The 18,372-nt window shown below is 49.8% G+C and overlaps 2 protein-coding genes across 2 annotated transcripts; both read right to left on the minus strand.

Annotated features, from left to right (window-relative positions):
• Positions 1 to 3,369: 3,369 nt before the first annotated feature.
• Positions 3,370 to 6,665, minus strand: Sox12 (SRY-box transcription factor 12). Its single transcript, XM_021223026.2, is given in 2 exon segments — positions 3,370 to 5,426; positions 5,428 to 6,665. Coding segments are annotated over 2 exon segments (945 nt in total). The 5' UTR covers positions 6,166 to 6,665; the 3' UTR covers positions 3,370 to 5,219.
• A 2,137-nt stretch (positions 6,666 to 8,802) lies between these two features.
• LOC101840872 (60S ribosomal protein L37-like) lies at positions 8,803 to 14,849 on the minus strand. The gene is made up of 2 exons (XM_040744998.1): positions 14,788 to 14,849; positions 8,803 to 9,150 (listed from the first exon to the last, which is right to left on the minus strand). The coding sequence occupies exons 1-2, from the start codon at positions 14,847 to 14,849 to the stop codon at positions 8,847 to 8,849; spliced, it is 366 nt and encodes a 121-aa protein (XP_040600932.1). The 3' UTR covers positions 8,803 to 8,846.
• Between the last annotated feature and the right edge of the window lie 3,523 nt (positions 14,850 to 18,372).

The raw sequence follows: 18,372 nt of genomic DNA on the forward strand, positions 1-18,372 counted from the left end.
TTGTGGAGAGTTGGCATTCACAGTTAGGCAACACAGAAGCGGCTAGATATGCAGGCTTGCCAGCAAACACCTCTCCCTCCCTTTTACAGACTCCTAGTGTGCCAGGCTGGGTATACTCTTGGGAGACTTCTAGTCCAACCACCCAAGTGCACAGCTGGGGAAACTCAAGTCTCCAACACCTTCCACAAGAGCAGTGGCAAATATCATGGCCGTGTGTTGTCACCATGGAGTAGCCAGGTGTGGCTGAGGCAGTCTGGAAACTAGTGACATCTACAAGAGTGAGGGAGCCAACTGCAAAAAGGCCTTGAACTAAAGCCAAGAACTTGAGGACTGACCCGAGACCAGTGGGGAGCTGCTTTTCAGTACTAAGCACTGTCTACAACTGTCACAGGCCCCTGGACCGCAGTGTCGGAGACCTAGGATAAAATCCAAATACCTCCAGACCCTTGCTGTCAGTCCACTCAATTATCCACACTGTATCCTGCAGCCAGTTTCTGGGTCAGCCACTCTTGCCGGCCCTCCCCCTTTCTTGTATCTATACCACTTACTCTGTACCTGACTCCCCCAGCTACTGCTTCCACTTAGCGTGCATAGGTATTTCACTGTGCAGAATTCGGATAGGACATAGCAGAGTGGCTTGCCACGGTCCATGATGGCCAAGACTCCAGCGCCTCCAATAGCTGCCAGGGACACAAATGATTCTAGGCTGGGAACTGTCCCCAAGTTTCCGCATTTGTACATCCAGTGTCAGGCCTCAATTATCGATTAAAGCACCTACACAGGTCTCTTCTAAGCTTCATCTCATGACAGCCCCAGTGTTGACATTTTGACACTGTAAGTCAAGAGTGCCCTTGCCCTGGAAACCCTGTAGCATCCTTCTGCTACATCCTGTTCCTTACAGGGGATTGCAAAGGCCAGCCTGGATTGAGGGAGAAGTTCAAGGGAGACCATTAGATCCTGTAGCCATACTCTAAAACCAGCATCTGACCACAATTCCAGGTCACAGGTTAAGTGACCTGACTGTGTACCCTGAATCTACATGCCACCGATTCATTTACTGTCATCAGAATATTTTCAAGCCTGGTTTTTGCTTTTCTCTTCAAATCCATGAGCTCAGGAAGACCACGAATGTTCGTATTTTTCAATTTTGGATACTAGGGACTAAGACTTGCCTGGCTAAAGCACCCTTAAGAAATGTTAGGCTAGGTGTAGAGTTCAGTTGCTGGAGTGCATGCTTAGCATGAATTAAGTCTTGGTTCATAAACCCAGCATGGTGTTCCATGTCTATAGTCCTAGCACTCAGGAGACCGGCCTGGGCTACAGCATGACTTTGTCCCCAAAAAGCAAAAGGGGAGTAGGGTGTGGTGACACATGCCTTTAATCTGAGTACTCTGAAAACAGAGAGGCAGATCTCGGAGTTCAAATCCAGTCTGATCTGTATAGTGAGCTCCAAGCCAGCCAGTCTATAGAGAGATACCCTGACTTAAAAAAAAAAAAGGCAAGAGGGTGGTGGGTGGCTCAAACCATCCCCGTGAGACTTGACCCCAGAAATGCCATGGACATCCCTACAATTAAGTTCCTTAGTCTCTCCTGACCTCCAACCTGCCTTCTACTCCTCGCTCACTAGATGTCCCCAGAGTCTTCCCCTCTTCAGATCAGCATCTCAAATGGAAGACTCTTTTCTAGACCTCCAATGACCGCCTTCAGTGTGCGATACTAAGGTCTGCAGAGTGGAGAGGAGCAGCCAAGTCTCCCAGCACCACTACCTTTCCAGACCATGTTACTTACGGACACTCACCAAGCTCACCTTTTGTGCCTTGGCCCAGGCAGGATTGATGGTCAGCTGCAGCGGCCTGGTGAGCAGGCTCGGAAAGGCACAGCCTCAGGACTGGTGTGGAGGGCCTGGTGAAGGAAGCTGCCCTGGGTGCCTGTGGGCTCGCAGGGGTGGGGTGGGGCGGGGTGGGGGGGTGGAGCAGGCAGTTGGGTATCTCAGGTGCCCTAACAGCCACTGTCGGTGACCATATTCCCTTTGTCAACCTTTACCCTTTCCACAGTAGGAAGCTCTTCCAGAAGCAGACACCAAGACTGAGTTTGGGGTGTAAGATGTTTATTAGGACTAACACCTGTGGAAAGAAGCAGGATTGGGCATGAAGAACTCAAACTGTAGGAGGCCTGACAAAGCCCTGGCTCTTTGGGAGCAGGGACCACAGAAGAGCCTGGGAGGAGAAATGCCTGACAGAGTCTGCCCCACAAACACTAAAACAACCTAGCTTACACTGGGGCAGACCTACCAGGGAGAAGGGTGTGGCCTTGGGCAAGCTGATGTCTGCCAGGGACTGACCTTGCTGGAGGGCACTCACTCACCGGGTTTCCCACTGCCTAGGAAGTCTCCCTTGAACCAGCTTGTTTGGCACATGCCCTGCCCTCCTACCTTCTCGATGCTACCTCTTGACACAGATTTTCCCCCAGTTTGCTTCCAACTAGAAGCAGAAAAGATGCCCTTAAGACCCACACCCAGTCTTGACCTACAGGAAAACAGGCTTTGTCTAAGCTTAGGCACTCACTGGATCTAGCAGACAAAGCACCAGGGGCAGTTACAGAGGACCAAGGAAGAGCAGAGTTATGAGAAGACTCATGGCCTGTGACCCTCTGGTCACATGGTAAGCACACGTGGCAGGCCTGCATATGCCAAAGCCCGGCCATTGCTCCTGTGAGGCAGCATTGGGAGGACACATCTGAGGGTTACCTCAGTGTAATTCCAGCCACAGTTCTTGTGGGGCACCAAGTCCATTCTACACACCCCTCCAGCTTCCTACTCTATACATGAAGCAGTACAATTTACGGAGCACACCACATAAATGCTGCTCACCTCAAGCATCATTTCCCCCTGAAAATACCAATGTGAGTCTCACAAGACACACATGGATAGGACAGCTCCACGAGCTGGACTCTGACAGAGCTGCCCAATCTTGCTTCCCAACCCTCATTAGTCAAACTGACCCCCTTGGGTCCGTCCCACCTGCACACCGGTCTTACCCGACCTAAAGAGACGTAAAAAGCATTTGCATGAACTTTTATTTTGCAACTACGACTTGCTTCCTGCACCTCTTGGAAAATGTAGCTGCTTGGCCAGTGGGCTACGCATTGTCCATGAAACCAGTGCCCACCCCAGATCGGCTCGCCCAGTTACAGTGCCTGCCTGGCCACTGCAAAGACGTGTTTGCCATCTTTAATCAAGGCAAAGATTCCTGAGATAGAGGGTACCAGAGGCCTAGAGAGACACCCAGCGTTCCCTGCACCAGCCCATACCAAGGCACTTGAGGCTGACCAGGGGTGAGAAGCACACACATGCAGAACCACAGGGCGAGGTCGGGGCAAATACACTTTATTCAGTCCTGGCGTCAGACGGGCGAGTCCTGCTGTGGGTGCCAGTGCCCCAGGAGGGATCCCCTCCTCTCAGCTACGAGACTAGTTCTCCAAATACCACAGACAGTGACATTTCTTCACTCACATGACATTTTCCGATTTTTTTCATTGTCTTTTTGTTACTTGTTTTCTTTAAAAAAAAGGAAAAGAAAAAGGAGGAAAAAAAAAAAACGAAAAAGAAAACAGGAAGAGAGAAAGAGCGCAAGAAAGGCCCAGAGCCGGAGCACCAAGCTTTAAGGAGGCAGCTGGTGGCTTTGTCAGCGAAGGGAACGCGTGGGGCAGAGACCTGCGGAGACCCAGGGCAGGGGTCGAGGAGGACTCTGGGACCGTTTGTTCCTGAGATCTGTGTTGTGTGTGAATGAGTGTGTGTGTGCCACCCAAGAGGTGAGCACACGCCGGTGAGATTCAGGTAGTGAAGGCAGAGGGGGATGGGGAGGCCGGAGGGGCGGGGCTCGAGCGGGAGACCAGTGGAGCAGAGTTGGCACCCGGGCAGGGCTCCGGAGGGCAACCTAATCTCAACACAGCTTCCTCCTAACTCCTTCTCACAAGGGAAGACCGAGGTGCAAAGCACCCACGTCCACTAGCTGAGCCCTGTCCCCAGTCGCTGTGGCCTGGTCTCTCCTCAAGCCACTATTTAGACATGGGCCTCATTCCTGCCACCCGTCTGCTGGTATGCCTGTCCTAAATCCTAGCAACGACGTGCTTCGGTTTCTCCCACTGAATACTGCAGCTGTGGTTGTTGAGACCGGATCTGAGTGATAGAAAGGGGCGATGGACTTAGGGAGGAGCCCAGGCAGAGAGGATGCCCTGAGCTGATAGGGCGCTTCCCGAGGAGGGGGATTGAAGGGGCAGCAGGAACTCTGTCCCCAGACTGGTAGGTGTCTTGGTTCTGAGTTCTCTTGGACAATCCCATCTTGGATTTCCAGACAAAGACCAAATTCCCACTCGGGGAAAGGAAGTTTCCGGCGACCAAGATGGGCTGTAAAGGCAGTCACGCGGTGGCGGGTGGTGGTGGGCGTGGGTGACCCCATCATAGAAAAGGGGTTGACACTTGCAGAGTTTAGGGCTAGCTAGTTTCTATCTCTCCCTTTGAGTGCGCCTCCCATTAAGGCAGTAACGCCCCGTTGGGTCGAGAGGAAGCCACGGGCTCCGGGATCAAAGGATTTCTTAGGATCACTCTATATCAGCCCCCCTCCCTTTCGAAGTTAGCGACGGAGGCCGGCAGCTCAACTGGGACCAGCCCCTCCAAGAAGCATCAAGCATGCGCAAGAAGAGGACGGTTCAAGCTGAGGGGTGGGGCCTCGAGATCCTGGGGGGGAAGGGAGGACGCCCTTCCCCCCTCCGGGAGAGGAGGGAACTGGGAGGAGCAGCGGGCCGCCAGACCGCAGCGCCCCCTTAACCAAGGCAGGCCCGGGCGAGGGCGGAGGGATTCTGGAGCGAAGGGGCGTGCCGCCCGGCCACGAGGAGGGGCGTGTGCAAAGTGGGGGGGAGGGGTTCAGGTATGTCGGGGAAACGGGAGGTGTTTCCGAGGGGGGCTGGCTGCTGGTGGCTACGCGGGACAAGACTGGATGGGGAGGGGCTTTGATGTCAGGGAGAAAGTGGGGGTTGCGCTGCCTTGGGGTGTGTCTGCGGGGGAGGGGTATGTCTGGATCTGTGGGGGGATGGGCACAACTAGGAGGGGGGAGGCTGCGCGGGAGAAGGGGTGCCAGCCTCGGCCTCCGAGGGGCCCCAATACCTGATTCCTGTATGTAAACAGCTGGTTTGGGGGCGTGCGCGCCCCGCTGACGGTGGGCTCAGTAGGTGAAAACCAGGTCGGCGATACTAGACGGGCGCCAGTCCCCTGCGATCATCTCGGTAACTTCGGGGGTGCAGTAGTCCGGGAACTCGAAGTGTGACGTGCCCGAAGGGGGCAGCAGGTCCGGGTCGCGGTCCAGGGCGCTGCAGTCCAGGCCGGCGGGGCCCGGGGGCATCCTGGACAGAAAGCCCAGCGGCTCCTCCCCCCGACGCCACCGTCTCCTCTTCGCCCTCCTCTGCTGTAACAGCCTCCTCCTCCTCTTCCTCGGGTTCCTCGTCTTCCGACAGTGTCGGGGAGGCGGCGCTGGCGGCCGCCCCCTCTCCGGATGGCCCCTGCGCGCGCTCCGCGGGTCCGCGGGCGGCGCGCCCTGCCGGGACCATCCTCCACAGCTCGCGCCCAGGGGTCTCCAGTAGGCGCACTTCCAGCAGCTCCTCCTCTTCGTCCTCGTCGTCGTCCTCCGGCGCCGCCGCGCCGCCCCCCAGAGGCCCTCCCGTCGCTCGGCGGCTCCCGCGGCCCGGCAGCTGCGGCCCGGGTTTCAGCCGGCTGCCACCACTGCCGCCTCCGGGGGGGCGGGGCCGCGCCTTGGCGGGCGCCCCCTTGCTCTTCTTGCGAGGCCGGTACTTGTAGTCCGGGTAGTCCGCCATGTGCTTGAGGCGCAGCCGCTCCGCCTCCCGTACGAACGGGATCTTCTCCGAGTCCTGAAGCAGCTGCCAGCGGCGGCCCAGGCGCTTGGAGATCTCAGCGTTGTGCATGTCGGGCCACTGGTCCATGATCTTCCGGCGCTCGTGCTGCGACCACACCATGAACGCGTTCATCGGCCGCTTGATGTGGCCACTCGGGGTCTTGCACCAGCCGGGCTCGCGCGCCCCCTCGGCGGCCGGCCCGGGCCCCGGGGGCGGCGGCCCGCCGTCCCGCTTGGTCCGCGCGCCCCGCTGCTGCACCATCGCGCCGGGCCCGGGCCGCTAGACGCCGCCGGGGGCCGTCCGCATCCTCCGCGGCGGCGGTGGGGGAGGAGGCAGCGGCGACGGTGGGGCGGCTCCGCCCCGCGGCTGGGCCCGGCCCCCGCGAGCTGGGAGCGCGGCGCCCGGCGCTCGGGCCGTCTGTGCGGGGGGGTAGGAGAGGGAGGGAGGTCAGCGGCGCGGACTCAGGCGGGCTCGGCGCGTCCCCGCCGTCCCGGGCCAGGAGAGCTCCGCCGCGCGCCGCGCATTGTTTCGCGGGGCCGAGGACTCGAGCTTCGCAGGCCCCCGCGGGCTCCGGTCGCGGCCTGGCGCTCCTCCGCGGCCCCGCGCGCGCTTGCCCGCCCGCCGCCGCCTTCCAGTGTCTTTCTCCCCGCGCGGCCCCGAAGGCGCGCGCTCTCCCTTCCCCCTCGTCGTCTGCGGGCAGCTGCGGCGCGCGCGGGGCCGCCCCGTGTAAACACCGAGGTGCCCGCTCGGGCAGCGGCCGGGCCACGCCTCGCGCTAGGTGTCGCGTCATCCGTTGCTGGGCAGAGAACTCGGTATTTGCATCTCCCAATCGCTGGCTGCCTGGGCGGGGCGGTCTATCGCCTGGGATGGGGGGCGGGAGAGGGGGGGACGGATGAGGTCGGTTTCTTTTCTTAGGATGGGGGTTGGAATGAAGATGGGGGGGGGGGACATAGAGCGCTTCCCATCTGGCCCTCAAAGCTTTTCTTTCTCCGCCTTGCTTTTGGTCGTTTGTATGACACCTGCCGCCAGGTAGGACTTCTTCCCTGTTTCTTTCTGGGACACCGATGGAACACTGGATGCCACAGAGGAACACTGGTGGGGGGCTCAGAAAAGCGTTTTTAGGGGACAGACTCACCTTGTCTTGGATTGAGCCCCTTCCTCTACACACACGTTCCAGCCACAAACAGGCTTAATAAGTGCTTTTGGGTCAAATAATGGTTTGTTTGGTTTTTTCTTTTTTTAATCCTTGGGGGCACTAAAGGGACCCCCAAGGATCCCTTTAGTGCTTTCTTTTTGGGAAAGAATGTCCGCTTTCCCAAGACAAGTCGCAGGACGCGCGCTGCCACAAGAGCCTATCTGGCAGTCCCAGCGCGCTCCCTAGCGCACCGAGGGGCAGGGCCACCCTGCGCCGGGAGCCGAGCGACCTCGTGCGTTTCTTTCACCTCGGGCACGTCCTGGATCTCGCCCAGCTCGCGCTGCCAGTCCACGCGGGGCGGGTGTGCGCCTCGCCCAGCCCAGGGCGGAGCCTTTCTGGGGGCGGGACTGAGCGGGCTGCAGGCGGCGCGTGGCGGGGAGGGGCCGCGTTCTCCGGGCTCACCACGTGTGAGTCAGTTGTACCACCACCCCGGCGCGTGCAGCCCTAGGGGGAGGTCACCTTCATGGCGCTGGTGCCAGGGTGATGGGAGGGGGCGTGGAGGCCTCACCCCTGTGTGCCCGAAGTGGACGGGAAAGTGACATTCCCTGTAGTGGAATGGACATGGTTAAGGGTGGACCGCGAATAGTAGACCTCACTCAGCTCTGGGCGCAGAGTGGACTGAGTGCGAGGTTGAGTGAGCGTCGGCAGAGGTGTGGGGTGCGAGGTGGTACTCCGGGAGACCGGCGGGTGGATGGAGCGTCCCTAGTGGGAGGGGGCAACTCTAAAAGGCACAGATGCTGGGAAGGTTTTCGCTTTGCTCCCGCCCAGGGTCCCTCTTCTCATTGGAAGCTAGAAATCACTGCATTTTAATCTCCCCAACTGCGACCTGGGCGGTTCTTTGTTCGATGGAGTCAGACTTCCTGCGTTCACTTCCCAGCCTCTCCTTTTGCTTATCTTGAAGTGCAGATATTGCTGTTTCTCCTTGGCTCTGTGGCCTTATGGATTAAGTGGGATAATCTATGTAAACACGGTCTTGATGCCTAATAAAAAGTACAAGCTATCTGGAATTAGATTTCATAGTAGTTAACAGGTCACCAGCAATGCACAGATATCAACTTAATGAGAATAATATTTGGCGGGGTTAAAAAAAAAGGTATCAAAACAGTGATCATCGTGTGTTCATTGAAATTTCATAGGCAGCTCCCAGGGTACCCTCTCAAGTTTCTAATCCCAGCAGCAGTTCAGTTGAGGCAGGATTACTGTCAATTTGAGGCTAGCCTTGGCTAATAATTTGAGACCATTTTTAATCAGTACTTTTACAGTTTACTAGTTAAAATATTTAAAGTGACATGGGGACCCAGGGAGATAGGCCAGCAGTTAGTCACTTGCTACCAAGCCTGATTGCCTGACTTAATATCCAGATCCCACAGAATGGAAGTAACACGCTTACAAGTTGTCCTGTGACATCAATTCTCATTCATTCTCTACCTCTGTCTGTCTATCTCCCCTACACAGACACAGAATAAGTAAATTTGTTTTTGTTTTTCAAGACTGCTTGTCTGTGTAGCTTTGGAGCCTGTCCTGGTACTTGCTTTGTAGACTAGGCTGGCCTCTAACTCACAGAGATCTGCCTGCCTCTGCCTCCCGAGTGCTGGGACTAAAGGCATGCACCACTGCCACCTGGCAAATAAAATTTTAGTCTCATAAAGGTTTCTAGCAGAGCTTCCCTTTCATTGCTTAGAGCCTCTCTACAGACCTTTTTTTTTTCAAAACCAGAACATTTTATTTTTATGACTGACTGAAATCCTCAAGATGAGCTGGATGCTGCAACAGCTGCCCTCTTGGGTTTAGGTGTCGTCCCTTCACGGAATCCATGTCTGAATCTTCGATAGACAATTTTTAGGTGCCTCATCCGTCCAGTCCCCGTAGTGTTTCGCCCCTTAGCCTTGGCACTCCAATTATACTTCCTCTTGCGCTTGGCAGGGTAGCCACATTTGCCACAGGTGGACTTCTGAAGGTGGTAGGCCTTCGAGCCACAGCGGCAGCACAGCGTGTGCGTCTTGTTGCGACGCTTTCCAAAGGATGACGTTCCTTTGTCATCTTGCTCAGACCTTTTTTTTTTTTAACGCTGTAGAACCAACTGTTGTTCTTTTGTTTAAATTTCAGGCGCGATGGAACATGACCAAGAGATCCATTAACCATGGAGTTTATTAAAGGAGGGGTAAAGCAAGAGGGGGTCGAAGAGAGAGATACAGGGAGGGGGTCAAAGGGCAGGAGAGGAGGGGGCAAAAGGAAAGAGAGCAATAGTCTGTCTTTTAAAGGTGTCCCTTGTACCTCCGTGCAGACTAGTACTCATGGGAACCCTGGGCTGACCAGGGAACTGCCTGAGTGCATTCTGCCAGGTGACAGGGGCAGGCCAGCATAATGCCTGAATCCCTTACACCAACTACCATTAGGCTAGTGTTGGTCTTTCCCAACCATGTTGTTGGTCAGATTCAGTTAATCTGGTCCAGTGGCTTCATTGTTCTCAGAAGAAAAAAAAATACATGTTATTCCACTGCCTTTCTCTTCCATCTTTTCTTCCACACACACGCTCATCCTCTGTTATTACCATCACTCCATAGGTAAGCCCTGTGATGGATGCTGCATGGTTATAGATCATCTGGCAGAGTCTGGTCCTCTGGAGAGAAAGATAAATTCTTCCTTCCCTATTACAAGTGTCATCACTTCAAGAGCCATTGGTGAAGTATGTGAGCCTTTCTAAACTCCCCTAAACCAGAGGACATTTAACAGGCCAGGCATTGAATTTGAAGCCAGGGCTACGGAGGTACAGAAGTGACTAAGGCAGAAGCCCCCCTGTTTTACTTCGGGGTTGGGGGTTGGCCATAGAAGCCTGGCTATGTGGAGATCCAAGAACAACTAATGGCAGCCATTTCTCTCTTCCCAGCCTGTGGTCCTCACCACTACCAGCTAAGCCATCTCATTTGCTGGAGGCCCTTCTTAAGCAGCAGTTGGAGGGACAGAAAGAAAAGACAGAGCAAAAAGAGTGAGTGCCTAGGACAGAAAGGATTAGTGCGGGGAGTTTTCATACAGGTGAATTGGAGAAGGGAGATTTGTGGAGTTTGGTTTTGTTCCGGAGGCTCAGGGTGCTGCTCAGGCTCATCTTAAACTTTTCAGCTCCACTAACCCTTTCTCCACAGCCTCCCCAGGTCCTAGAGTAACCCCACCCCACCCAAGGGGGATAGATTGTAAGACCCTTGCAGTAGCTGTTTGGAACTGTGACTATACCAAAGTTTGCATATACTGGTTTCCCCAGTATACATGAATTTAACAGCTTTCCCATCGTAACTAAGCACACGTCTCACTGTGGCGATAACATTTATAATTGGAGGCACAACAGCAAAACTAGTATGCATTTTTTACTCACAATTTCTCGTTTTTACGATTCACTTATATGACAGGTGTGTGCAGATAGATGCCCACAGAGGCCATGATGTAGCTCAGTTGGTAGACTGCTTTGCAAAGAATGCATGAAGCCCTGTAGGTTCGATTTTCAGATCCCTAAAACTACCTAAAGCCCGGTGTGCTGGTACACCTTTATAATCTCAGCACTCAGAAGGTTAAGGCAGGGGGACCAGAAGTTCAGGTCACCACCTGCTATCCAAGTCGGAAGACAGCCTGGGCTACATGAGATCTATCTGGAGTAAATGATGAGTGAATGAATAATGAACAGTTTGTTTCCCATAGTGGTACTCTTAGAAGTTGGAGGAAGCTTTAAGGGCTGCAGCCTCAGGGGAGGTCTTCAGGTCCTGGAAAGACGAATTTAAACGCCTGTCCTTGCCCATTTTCTTTTTCTTTTTGTTGTTGTTGTTGTTTGTTTGTTTTGTTCTGTTGCGGTGCCCACCCCTACCAAGCTGTGTTCTTTGACTTTCTACAGCCAATGTCAATCATTCGTGAAAGTAAAACTCACAGACTCTCAATTAACATAAACCTGTTCATAACTTGATTGGCTTAGGTAATTGTTATAGTGACTGAAAGCTGACTAATTCCCTCATTCACAACCCCACACCCCCACCCCACTCCCGTTTTCTAAGATACCTAGCTATCTAAAGATACCTACATTTAGTGGAGCTGGAGGGCTGCCTCGGTGGTGGAAACTGTGCACTGATCTTCCAGAGGACCTGAGTCTGATTCCTAAAACCTAAATTGTGTGGCTCACAACTGCCCATTAAACTCCAGTCGCAGGGGAATCCTGCATCTTTGGCCGTGGCATGTGCACATACCCATACATATAATTTAAAGAATAAACACACATTTAGGGCTGGATGTATACAGCTCAGTGATAGAACATGTGCTTACATGTGTGAGGCTCTGGGTTTAATCCCAGGCCTAACCCAAAATAACAAAAGATATAGTTATATCATATGTTCCATAAGCATACAACCTTGAATTCTGGCTTGCTCATTATTATACTTTACGTACATGCGTGTATACGTGCATGTATTCCACAGCACATAAAAGAGGTCAGAGAACAACTTCTCTCCTTCCAGAATGTGGGTCCCAGTGATTAAACCCTGGTCATTAGGTTTGGCAGCTGAGCCCTCTCACCAGTCACCTTATTTCTTTCCTTTATTGTGCTCGTTTCATAGACACCTAGGGCAGGCAACTCTTACATACTGTGTTTAAATGGTATTCTCAAGTAGCAGTCATAAAATGAATAATACTAATACAGTCTTGGATGAGCTTTGTATATGTAATTATGTCAGTCAAGGGAAATTCTATATCCAATTACAAGAAGTGGAACAAAGGGCTGGAGAGATGGCTCAGTGGTTAAGAGCACTGACTGCTCTTCCAGAGGACCCAGGCTCAATTTCCAGCACCTACCTGGTCACTCACAGCATCTATAACTCCAGTTTTAGGGAATTCAGTGCTCTCCTCTGGCCTCTGTAGACACCAGATGCACAGTGGTGCACAGGCACACGTGCAGGCAAAATACACATACGCATTAGCAAAAAAAAAAGTGGAGTTCAATGCCAGCCATGTCTCCATGTTTAGTTCATGCCAGTCAGGGATATGTATTGAGACCCTGTCTTAAAAAGTAAAATAGAACGCCGGGCAGTGGTGGCACACGCCTTTAATCCCAGCACTCGGGAGGCAGAGGCAGGCGGATCTCTGTGCGTTCGAGGCCAGGCTGGACCGACAGCCTCCAAAACAATACAGAGAAACCCTGTCTCGTAAAACCAAAAATAAAATAAAATAAAATAAAATGGGATCAGATTCCTTCTTCCGGTGTGCATGAAGACAGCACTTATACACATACATGTAGTTCTGGAGCTTGTCTAGCATGTGCAAGTCCCAGCCTTGGTCCCATCCCCAGCACTACAGGAATAAACAAAAATTGAAGTAAGTTAAAAGTAAGTACATTAAAGCAAATTTCAGAATTAATTATTCAAACTGGTTAAAATGACATTTTACTAAACAGTAGAAATAGAATTTTACTAATTTTTTTTTTTGAGCCAGGGCTTTTCTGTGGCTTTAGAGCCTGTCTTGGAACTCGCTCTGTAAACCAGGCTGGCCTCGAACTCACAGAGATCCGCCTGCCTCTGCCTCCCGAGTACTGAGATTAAAGGCGTGTGCTAGCACCACACACTTGAATTTTGCTAATTTTTAAAAATTAGTTTATTTTATGTGTATGAATGTTTTGTCTGCATGTATATATATGTACCAGGTGCCCATGCAAGTCAGAAAGTATTGGCTCCCTTGGAACTGGAGTTATAGATGGTTGTAAGCCACCATGTGTATGCTAGGAACTGAACTCATTCCTCTCCAAGAACCGCCAGTGCTTTCACCCACTGAGACATCTCTCCAGCCAGAATTTTACTGTGAAGGGAAACGAGTCACACTAAGGATGCCGGGAAAAGGTAGTTGGATATTTATTAAGACAGAGAGAAGTAACTTACATGAAAAGCTGAGAATTGAGTCAGCACTCTACGGTCTTCGAACCTCGGCAGGGATCTAAAGAGAGAGCTTTCCCTTTCTTTTCCCCCTTATATACCTCATCTTTCCCACGTCCCTCTGTCCACGCCCCAAACGGGCGTGATCAGTACCTCAGGCACAGGAGATCTCTCCTACATTTTATTAAGTTGTATAGTTACACTTTGTAGTTTATTTGCTTTTCGGGGGGTGTTTAAAATGTTTTTTTCTTGTTGTTTTGTTTTTGGAGACAGGGTTTCTCTCTGTAGCCCTGGCTGCCCTGGAACTCACTCTGTAGACCAAGCTTGCCTCAAATTCACAGAGATCTGTCTGCACTGAGGTGTTTTAAATTTTAAGCAGGGGCCAGCAACATAACACTTGCCACCAAGTCTGACAATCTGAGTTCAATCCCTGGTACCCACATGGTGGAAGGAAAGAACCAACTCCTCCAAGTTGTCCTGGGACCTCCAGATGGGTACAGAGGCATGTGCCGCCTCCACCTTCTTTTGTTTTTTTGTGTCTCTGTGTGACAGCCCTGGCTGTCTGGGAACTTGCTTTGTAGGCCAGGCTGGTCTTAACTCACAGAGATCTGCCTGCCTCTACCTCCGGAGTGCCACCACTGCCCAGTAGCATGAGCATGTTCCTTCTTTCTTCCCCCCAAATAAATAAATGTAGTGGAAAATATTTTTAAAAATTAAGTACAAATACTTGAAATGTTCGCATGAAATTACAGGATGGAAATATCTCTGTAACATGAGTTCTAATAGGGATTAACAATAAAAGCCCTGGGCTGGAGAGATGCCTCAGAGGCTAAGAGCACTGGCTGCTCTTCCAGAGGTCCTGAGTTCAATTCCCAGCACCCACATGGTGGCTCACAACCATCCATAATGAGATCTGGCTCCCTCTTCTGGCAGAACACTGTATGCATAATAAATAAAATAAACATTAAATAAAAAAACAATAAAAGCCCAGAGTCAGATATTAGGGGGTGAAAGATGCAAGATCAGAGAAGCAGAGAAGCCAGTCACTAGATCCCTTACCTCTATGAAATCCTCAGACTGAAAAGAGACCGAGTTCCTGTCCCCTCCAACCTATAGTCCTCTCTCTGCCCAGCCATCTCACTTCTGTCTGTACAGATCTCCAGACCTCTATAGTTAACTAGTGGCTAGCTCCACCCTGTGATCTTCAGACAAACTTTATTTCTTAGGGTATAAACAAGATATAACTACATGTCCCCCTTTTTGTCTAATATATAAAAGGTTATAACTAATATAAGAAAACTATATACAATAAGTATATGATACAATAAGTACAATAACTATATATAATATACACAGGGAATAAATGCATAAACAATGTCTAGTCCATTAACATTGACAAAGTCAGAGAAAATACTCCATAACTATCGTATCTTGGTGAGTTCAGAGGGTTGTACCTGATTCACTTTCTATTCTAACTTGTATTACCAAAATTATCTTTTTATGTTTTTCAACATTATACACTTTAAATTTATTTAGAATCTGGTAACAAGAAAAACTATAACTATAAAGTCTTCAGCTCCATCAGAGACCAAAGAAGGAAATAATATTATCTGAGTAAGCAGGAAGTGCAAGCAAGGACTTTAGAAAAAAATGCAGAAATGGCAGACACATCTAGCTGCCTGGACAGTCACCCAAGGTTCCTCTGCAACATTGGGGCAGCCATCTTCCACCTATAGGCCTAGCATATTTGACAGACTTTTCTATGAAGGAGGATATTCTGAAGGGCTGGCCTACCTTGTCTTGGCAAAGTTTGACAGTTCCTTTCTTGTGTCTTGCTTGTCCAATTTGGACAGCATACTCTCAGAAGTTGAGGCAAGACTTTCTTGCCCAGTGGCAAGTTTGTTTCTAAGGTTGGAGGAATGTTAATCTCAATATTCCATTGCTGTAACAAATCACATCTCCATAAATTCATTGCCATATTAGCCAAATATGGCTTTAATTTTACTCTCTGTCCTTCTGGACATAGACATTTGACCCATCTCACACACTGTTGTACCTGAGATAAAGTTCCAATCCCTAAAAGCTGAGCATTTACCTCCTGAAGAGGCCAATTTCGGTGCCAATATTTGGTTGCAATTATTGTGACATTCACACCCGTGTCTACAAGGTCTTTAATGACAGCATCATTTGTTCATATTTTTAATTTTGGTTTTTGTTCATTTATAGAAGTTTGCCAAAATATTTACTTTGTGATTTCTCCTGAATTTTCTGTTCTCCTATAGTTTTTCTATCATTCAGAGATGCATGGTTTCTTATAATAGGCATTAGGTTCTTTACTTACTCTGGGAAGGAGTTTCTTCCATGGCTACAGGAAACAACTGAACTGAATTTGCCATGGGAGCCTTCAAGAGGCCCCTCAAGGCACTTCCAGACAGCAAATGGTTACCTTCACTGCCCCTTGTTGACCTACATTCATTTGTCAAATGCCTGCCTTTGCCACACCTTTTGCATAATTCAGAAGGGGTGTTCTGTTTGAATTATGCATAGAAAAAACATTGTTTCTAAGAATGCCCCCACTTACAACCCCTGTTTAGATGACCTTGTTTGCCACAATTGAAACACCTGACATTTCAATTTTTCTTCAAACCTCTGGAAATCACCTCTGCTATCCATCCATGCATCAGTCTTTGTAAGAAATAGGTGAAGGCTTCCTTTGGGCCCTATACACCTTTAGTAAATGACTCAATTTTCTTTCCTACTTCCCCAATTGTATCCCAAGTATTCAAAGCTGCTGTCTGGCATAAATCCAGGGAGTGGTCATTGTATTGCCTTTGTACATCAGCATAACCTCCCTCTCCAAGAAGTTGGTCTTGGGAAATTTCCATACGTCTAGCTCTACGTCATTGTCCAATGGTCTTAGCCGCATCTTTCTTCCAGTCCCTCCATTATAATTGAGGACCAGGCTTCAAGACCACCTTAACCAATCTCTCCAGTTTCTAGGGATCATTCTATTACAAGTTGACCAGGAGTTTAACATCTGCTTCACAAAAGGTGAATGCATGCCATGTGAGACTACACTTCCTTGAACCTCCTTAAATCTAACATTTCCACAGGAGTCCATTTAACTCTTGCACAGCCTTGGGGATATCTATCATTTGGCAGTTGTTCCTGTTAGGTGACTGAATAAATTAAAGTTGGTTGTTTGAAAACCTTAAGCTGTTCCTCTATAATCTTATAATACAACGTTGAAATTGGTTCTTCATTAAATTCCCCTGTCTGGGTCTGAATATCACTATGAGCTGTTTTATTAAGTTTTTCTAAAACTTATTGTAGAACTCATATTAACCAACTTTTTAGTGATAAACAAAAATGATAAAACTGATAATGTTTATAATTGACATTACATAAGTCCCATATAAATTAATTATCCTCTCATTGTTTTGTTCCATTTTCAAACTGTCCATTGTATTATCATTCAGAGACCTAACTTCCTCCACTGTAATAGTGTTTCCTATTTTTTTAATGTGGGGAAAAAAACTTTCTCATGCCAGGAGATGGTGGCACATTCCTTTAATCCCAGCACTTGGGAGGCAGAGGCAGGCGGATCTCTGTGAGTTCGAGACCAGCCTGGTCTACAAGAGCTAGTTCCAGGACAGCCTCCAAAGCCACAGAGAAACCCTGTCTTGAAAAACCAAAAATAAAAAAATAAAAAAATCCCAATTGCCTCCCCAAATCTACCAGTGATGACAGTGGAGCATAAAGCTGCATACATAGCATGTCTGATCAGAGAACAGCCCAAGGACAGCTGCAACCCAAGGGGGCCGGGGGGGGGCGGGAGGGAGCGGGGAGGAGGGCGGGGAGCGGGGCGGGATGGTTGGAAGAAACGTGGGGGGAGCTGCCTGAAGGCAGAGCCAACCAGTCTAGTAAATCCTGTGGTGTTTGGAGCCCAGGTGCTTCTGGGGTTTGGGTGGCAGCTGGAGACTGTTTTAGAGAGGCTGCAACAGGAAAATCCCAGACTCGCTCAGAGGCTGGAGAAAAAAGAAAAGAAAACCTAGTTGGGCTGTGCCTCCAGTGTGAACCCAGCATGCAGCTCCAGCCTGTGCTGGCTGCTCAAAGCCACAGGCAAGCGGCTTTTCCATGAATTCGTGTCTTTAAATTGGGCGCCAATATGTACATGAGTTCTAATAGGTCTTAATAATAAAAGGCCAGAGTCAGATATTGGGGGGTGAAAGCTGAAAGATGGAGAAGCAGAGCCGCCAGCCACTAGAGCTCTCACCTCTACGAAATCCTCAGACTAAAAAGGGGTAGATGGGGAGGTGGGGGGAGCAGGAGGAGAGGAGGAAGAGGGAACTGGGAATATAAAAAAACAAACACACAATAAATAAATAAGTAAATACCAGTAGCTGCTGAGAAAAATTGGTTTATGGAAACTGCTAAATTAAACCAACCTATATATTTTAAGAATGTCTTAACTTTAAAATGGAAGAAGATACGTTGTGTTGGGGGAGAGGTATGCCTTTGTTTCCACAGGAAATAAAATGTTGTGTTTCTCTTCAAAAAGAATAAAGATCAAATTTGACTGTGGGAAAAAAATAAGAGTTTCTGTCTCCTCTTGCCTATATACCCCTCTCCGCCCAGTCATCTCACTTCCTGTCTGTCGGTACAGGCCTCTAGACCTCTATGGTTAACTAGTAGCTGGCTCCACCCTCTGACCTCAAGCAGGCTTTATTTGTTAGACTATAAACAAGATATCACTACATATCTCAAGACCAAATTCTTCAGTCTCAGAACCAATGTGATATCATTGTTTGTCCCAAATCTGCTGTGTAAATGCAGACTCATATAATAACAAAGGTAGACAAGTCTGTACAGGAATCAAATGTGTGCAGGAAGGAATTTTCCTCAAAACTAATTCGGGCAGCTGCCTCTGGCTTCTGGGGTGTAGTGTTGACTGTGTGACTGGATTCCTTTGAATTAATTGGCTTGTAGAATGTTATCTATAACAAGCAAATTAGAGTCTGCAAACACTGTTCAAACTCAAGCTAGACCATCAGTTTGATCTTAGAAGAGAGACATTGTCTCTGGCCTGGCTCAAGAGCTGAGGTTGCATTGTGTTAATAAAGCACAGACGGCATTTCAATTTTTTTTTAAGATTGATTTTTTTTTATGTGTCTGAGTGTTTTGCCTGCCTGTCTGTCTGCACACAATGTGTGCCTGGCACCAAAAGAGCCTAGAAAAAAAAACTGGAGTTATAGACAGTTGTGAACAGCCATGTGGGCCCTGTTCTTTCAGACAAGGTATCACTCACGCTAGCTCATTTGCTTTTGTCTCCTGAGTGCTGGGACTGCAGGTACTTAGGGAACTATCTGGTTTCCTTTT

Source organism: Mesocricetus auratus, unplaced genomic scaffold, assembly GCF_017639785.1.
Source record: "Mesocricetus auratus isolate SY011 unplaced genomic scaffold, BCM_Maur_2.0 Super-Scaffold_100004, whole genome shotgun sequence".
Classification (NCBI taxonomy): domain Eukaryota; kingdom Metazoa; phylum Chordata; class Mammalia; order Rodentia; family Cricetidae; genus Mesocricetus; species Mesocricetus auratus.

Coding starts and splice junctions, on each gene's coding strand:
- LOC101840872 (XM_040744998.1), bottom strand. CDS start 14,849: ATGCTGTCCAAATTGGACAAGCAAGACACAAGAAAGGAACTGTCAAAC. Junction 9,151..14,787: donor TCAAACTTTGCCAAGACAAG/GTAGGCCAGCCC, acceptor AAAAAAAAAAAG/GTCTGAGCAAGATGACAAAG.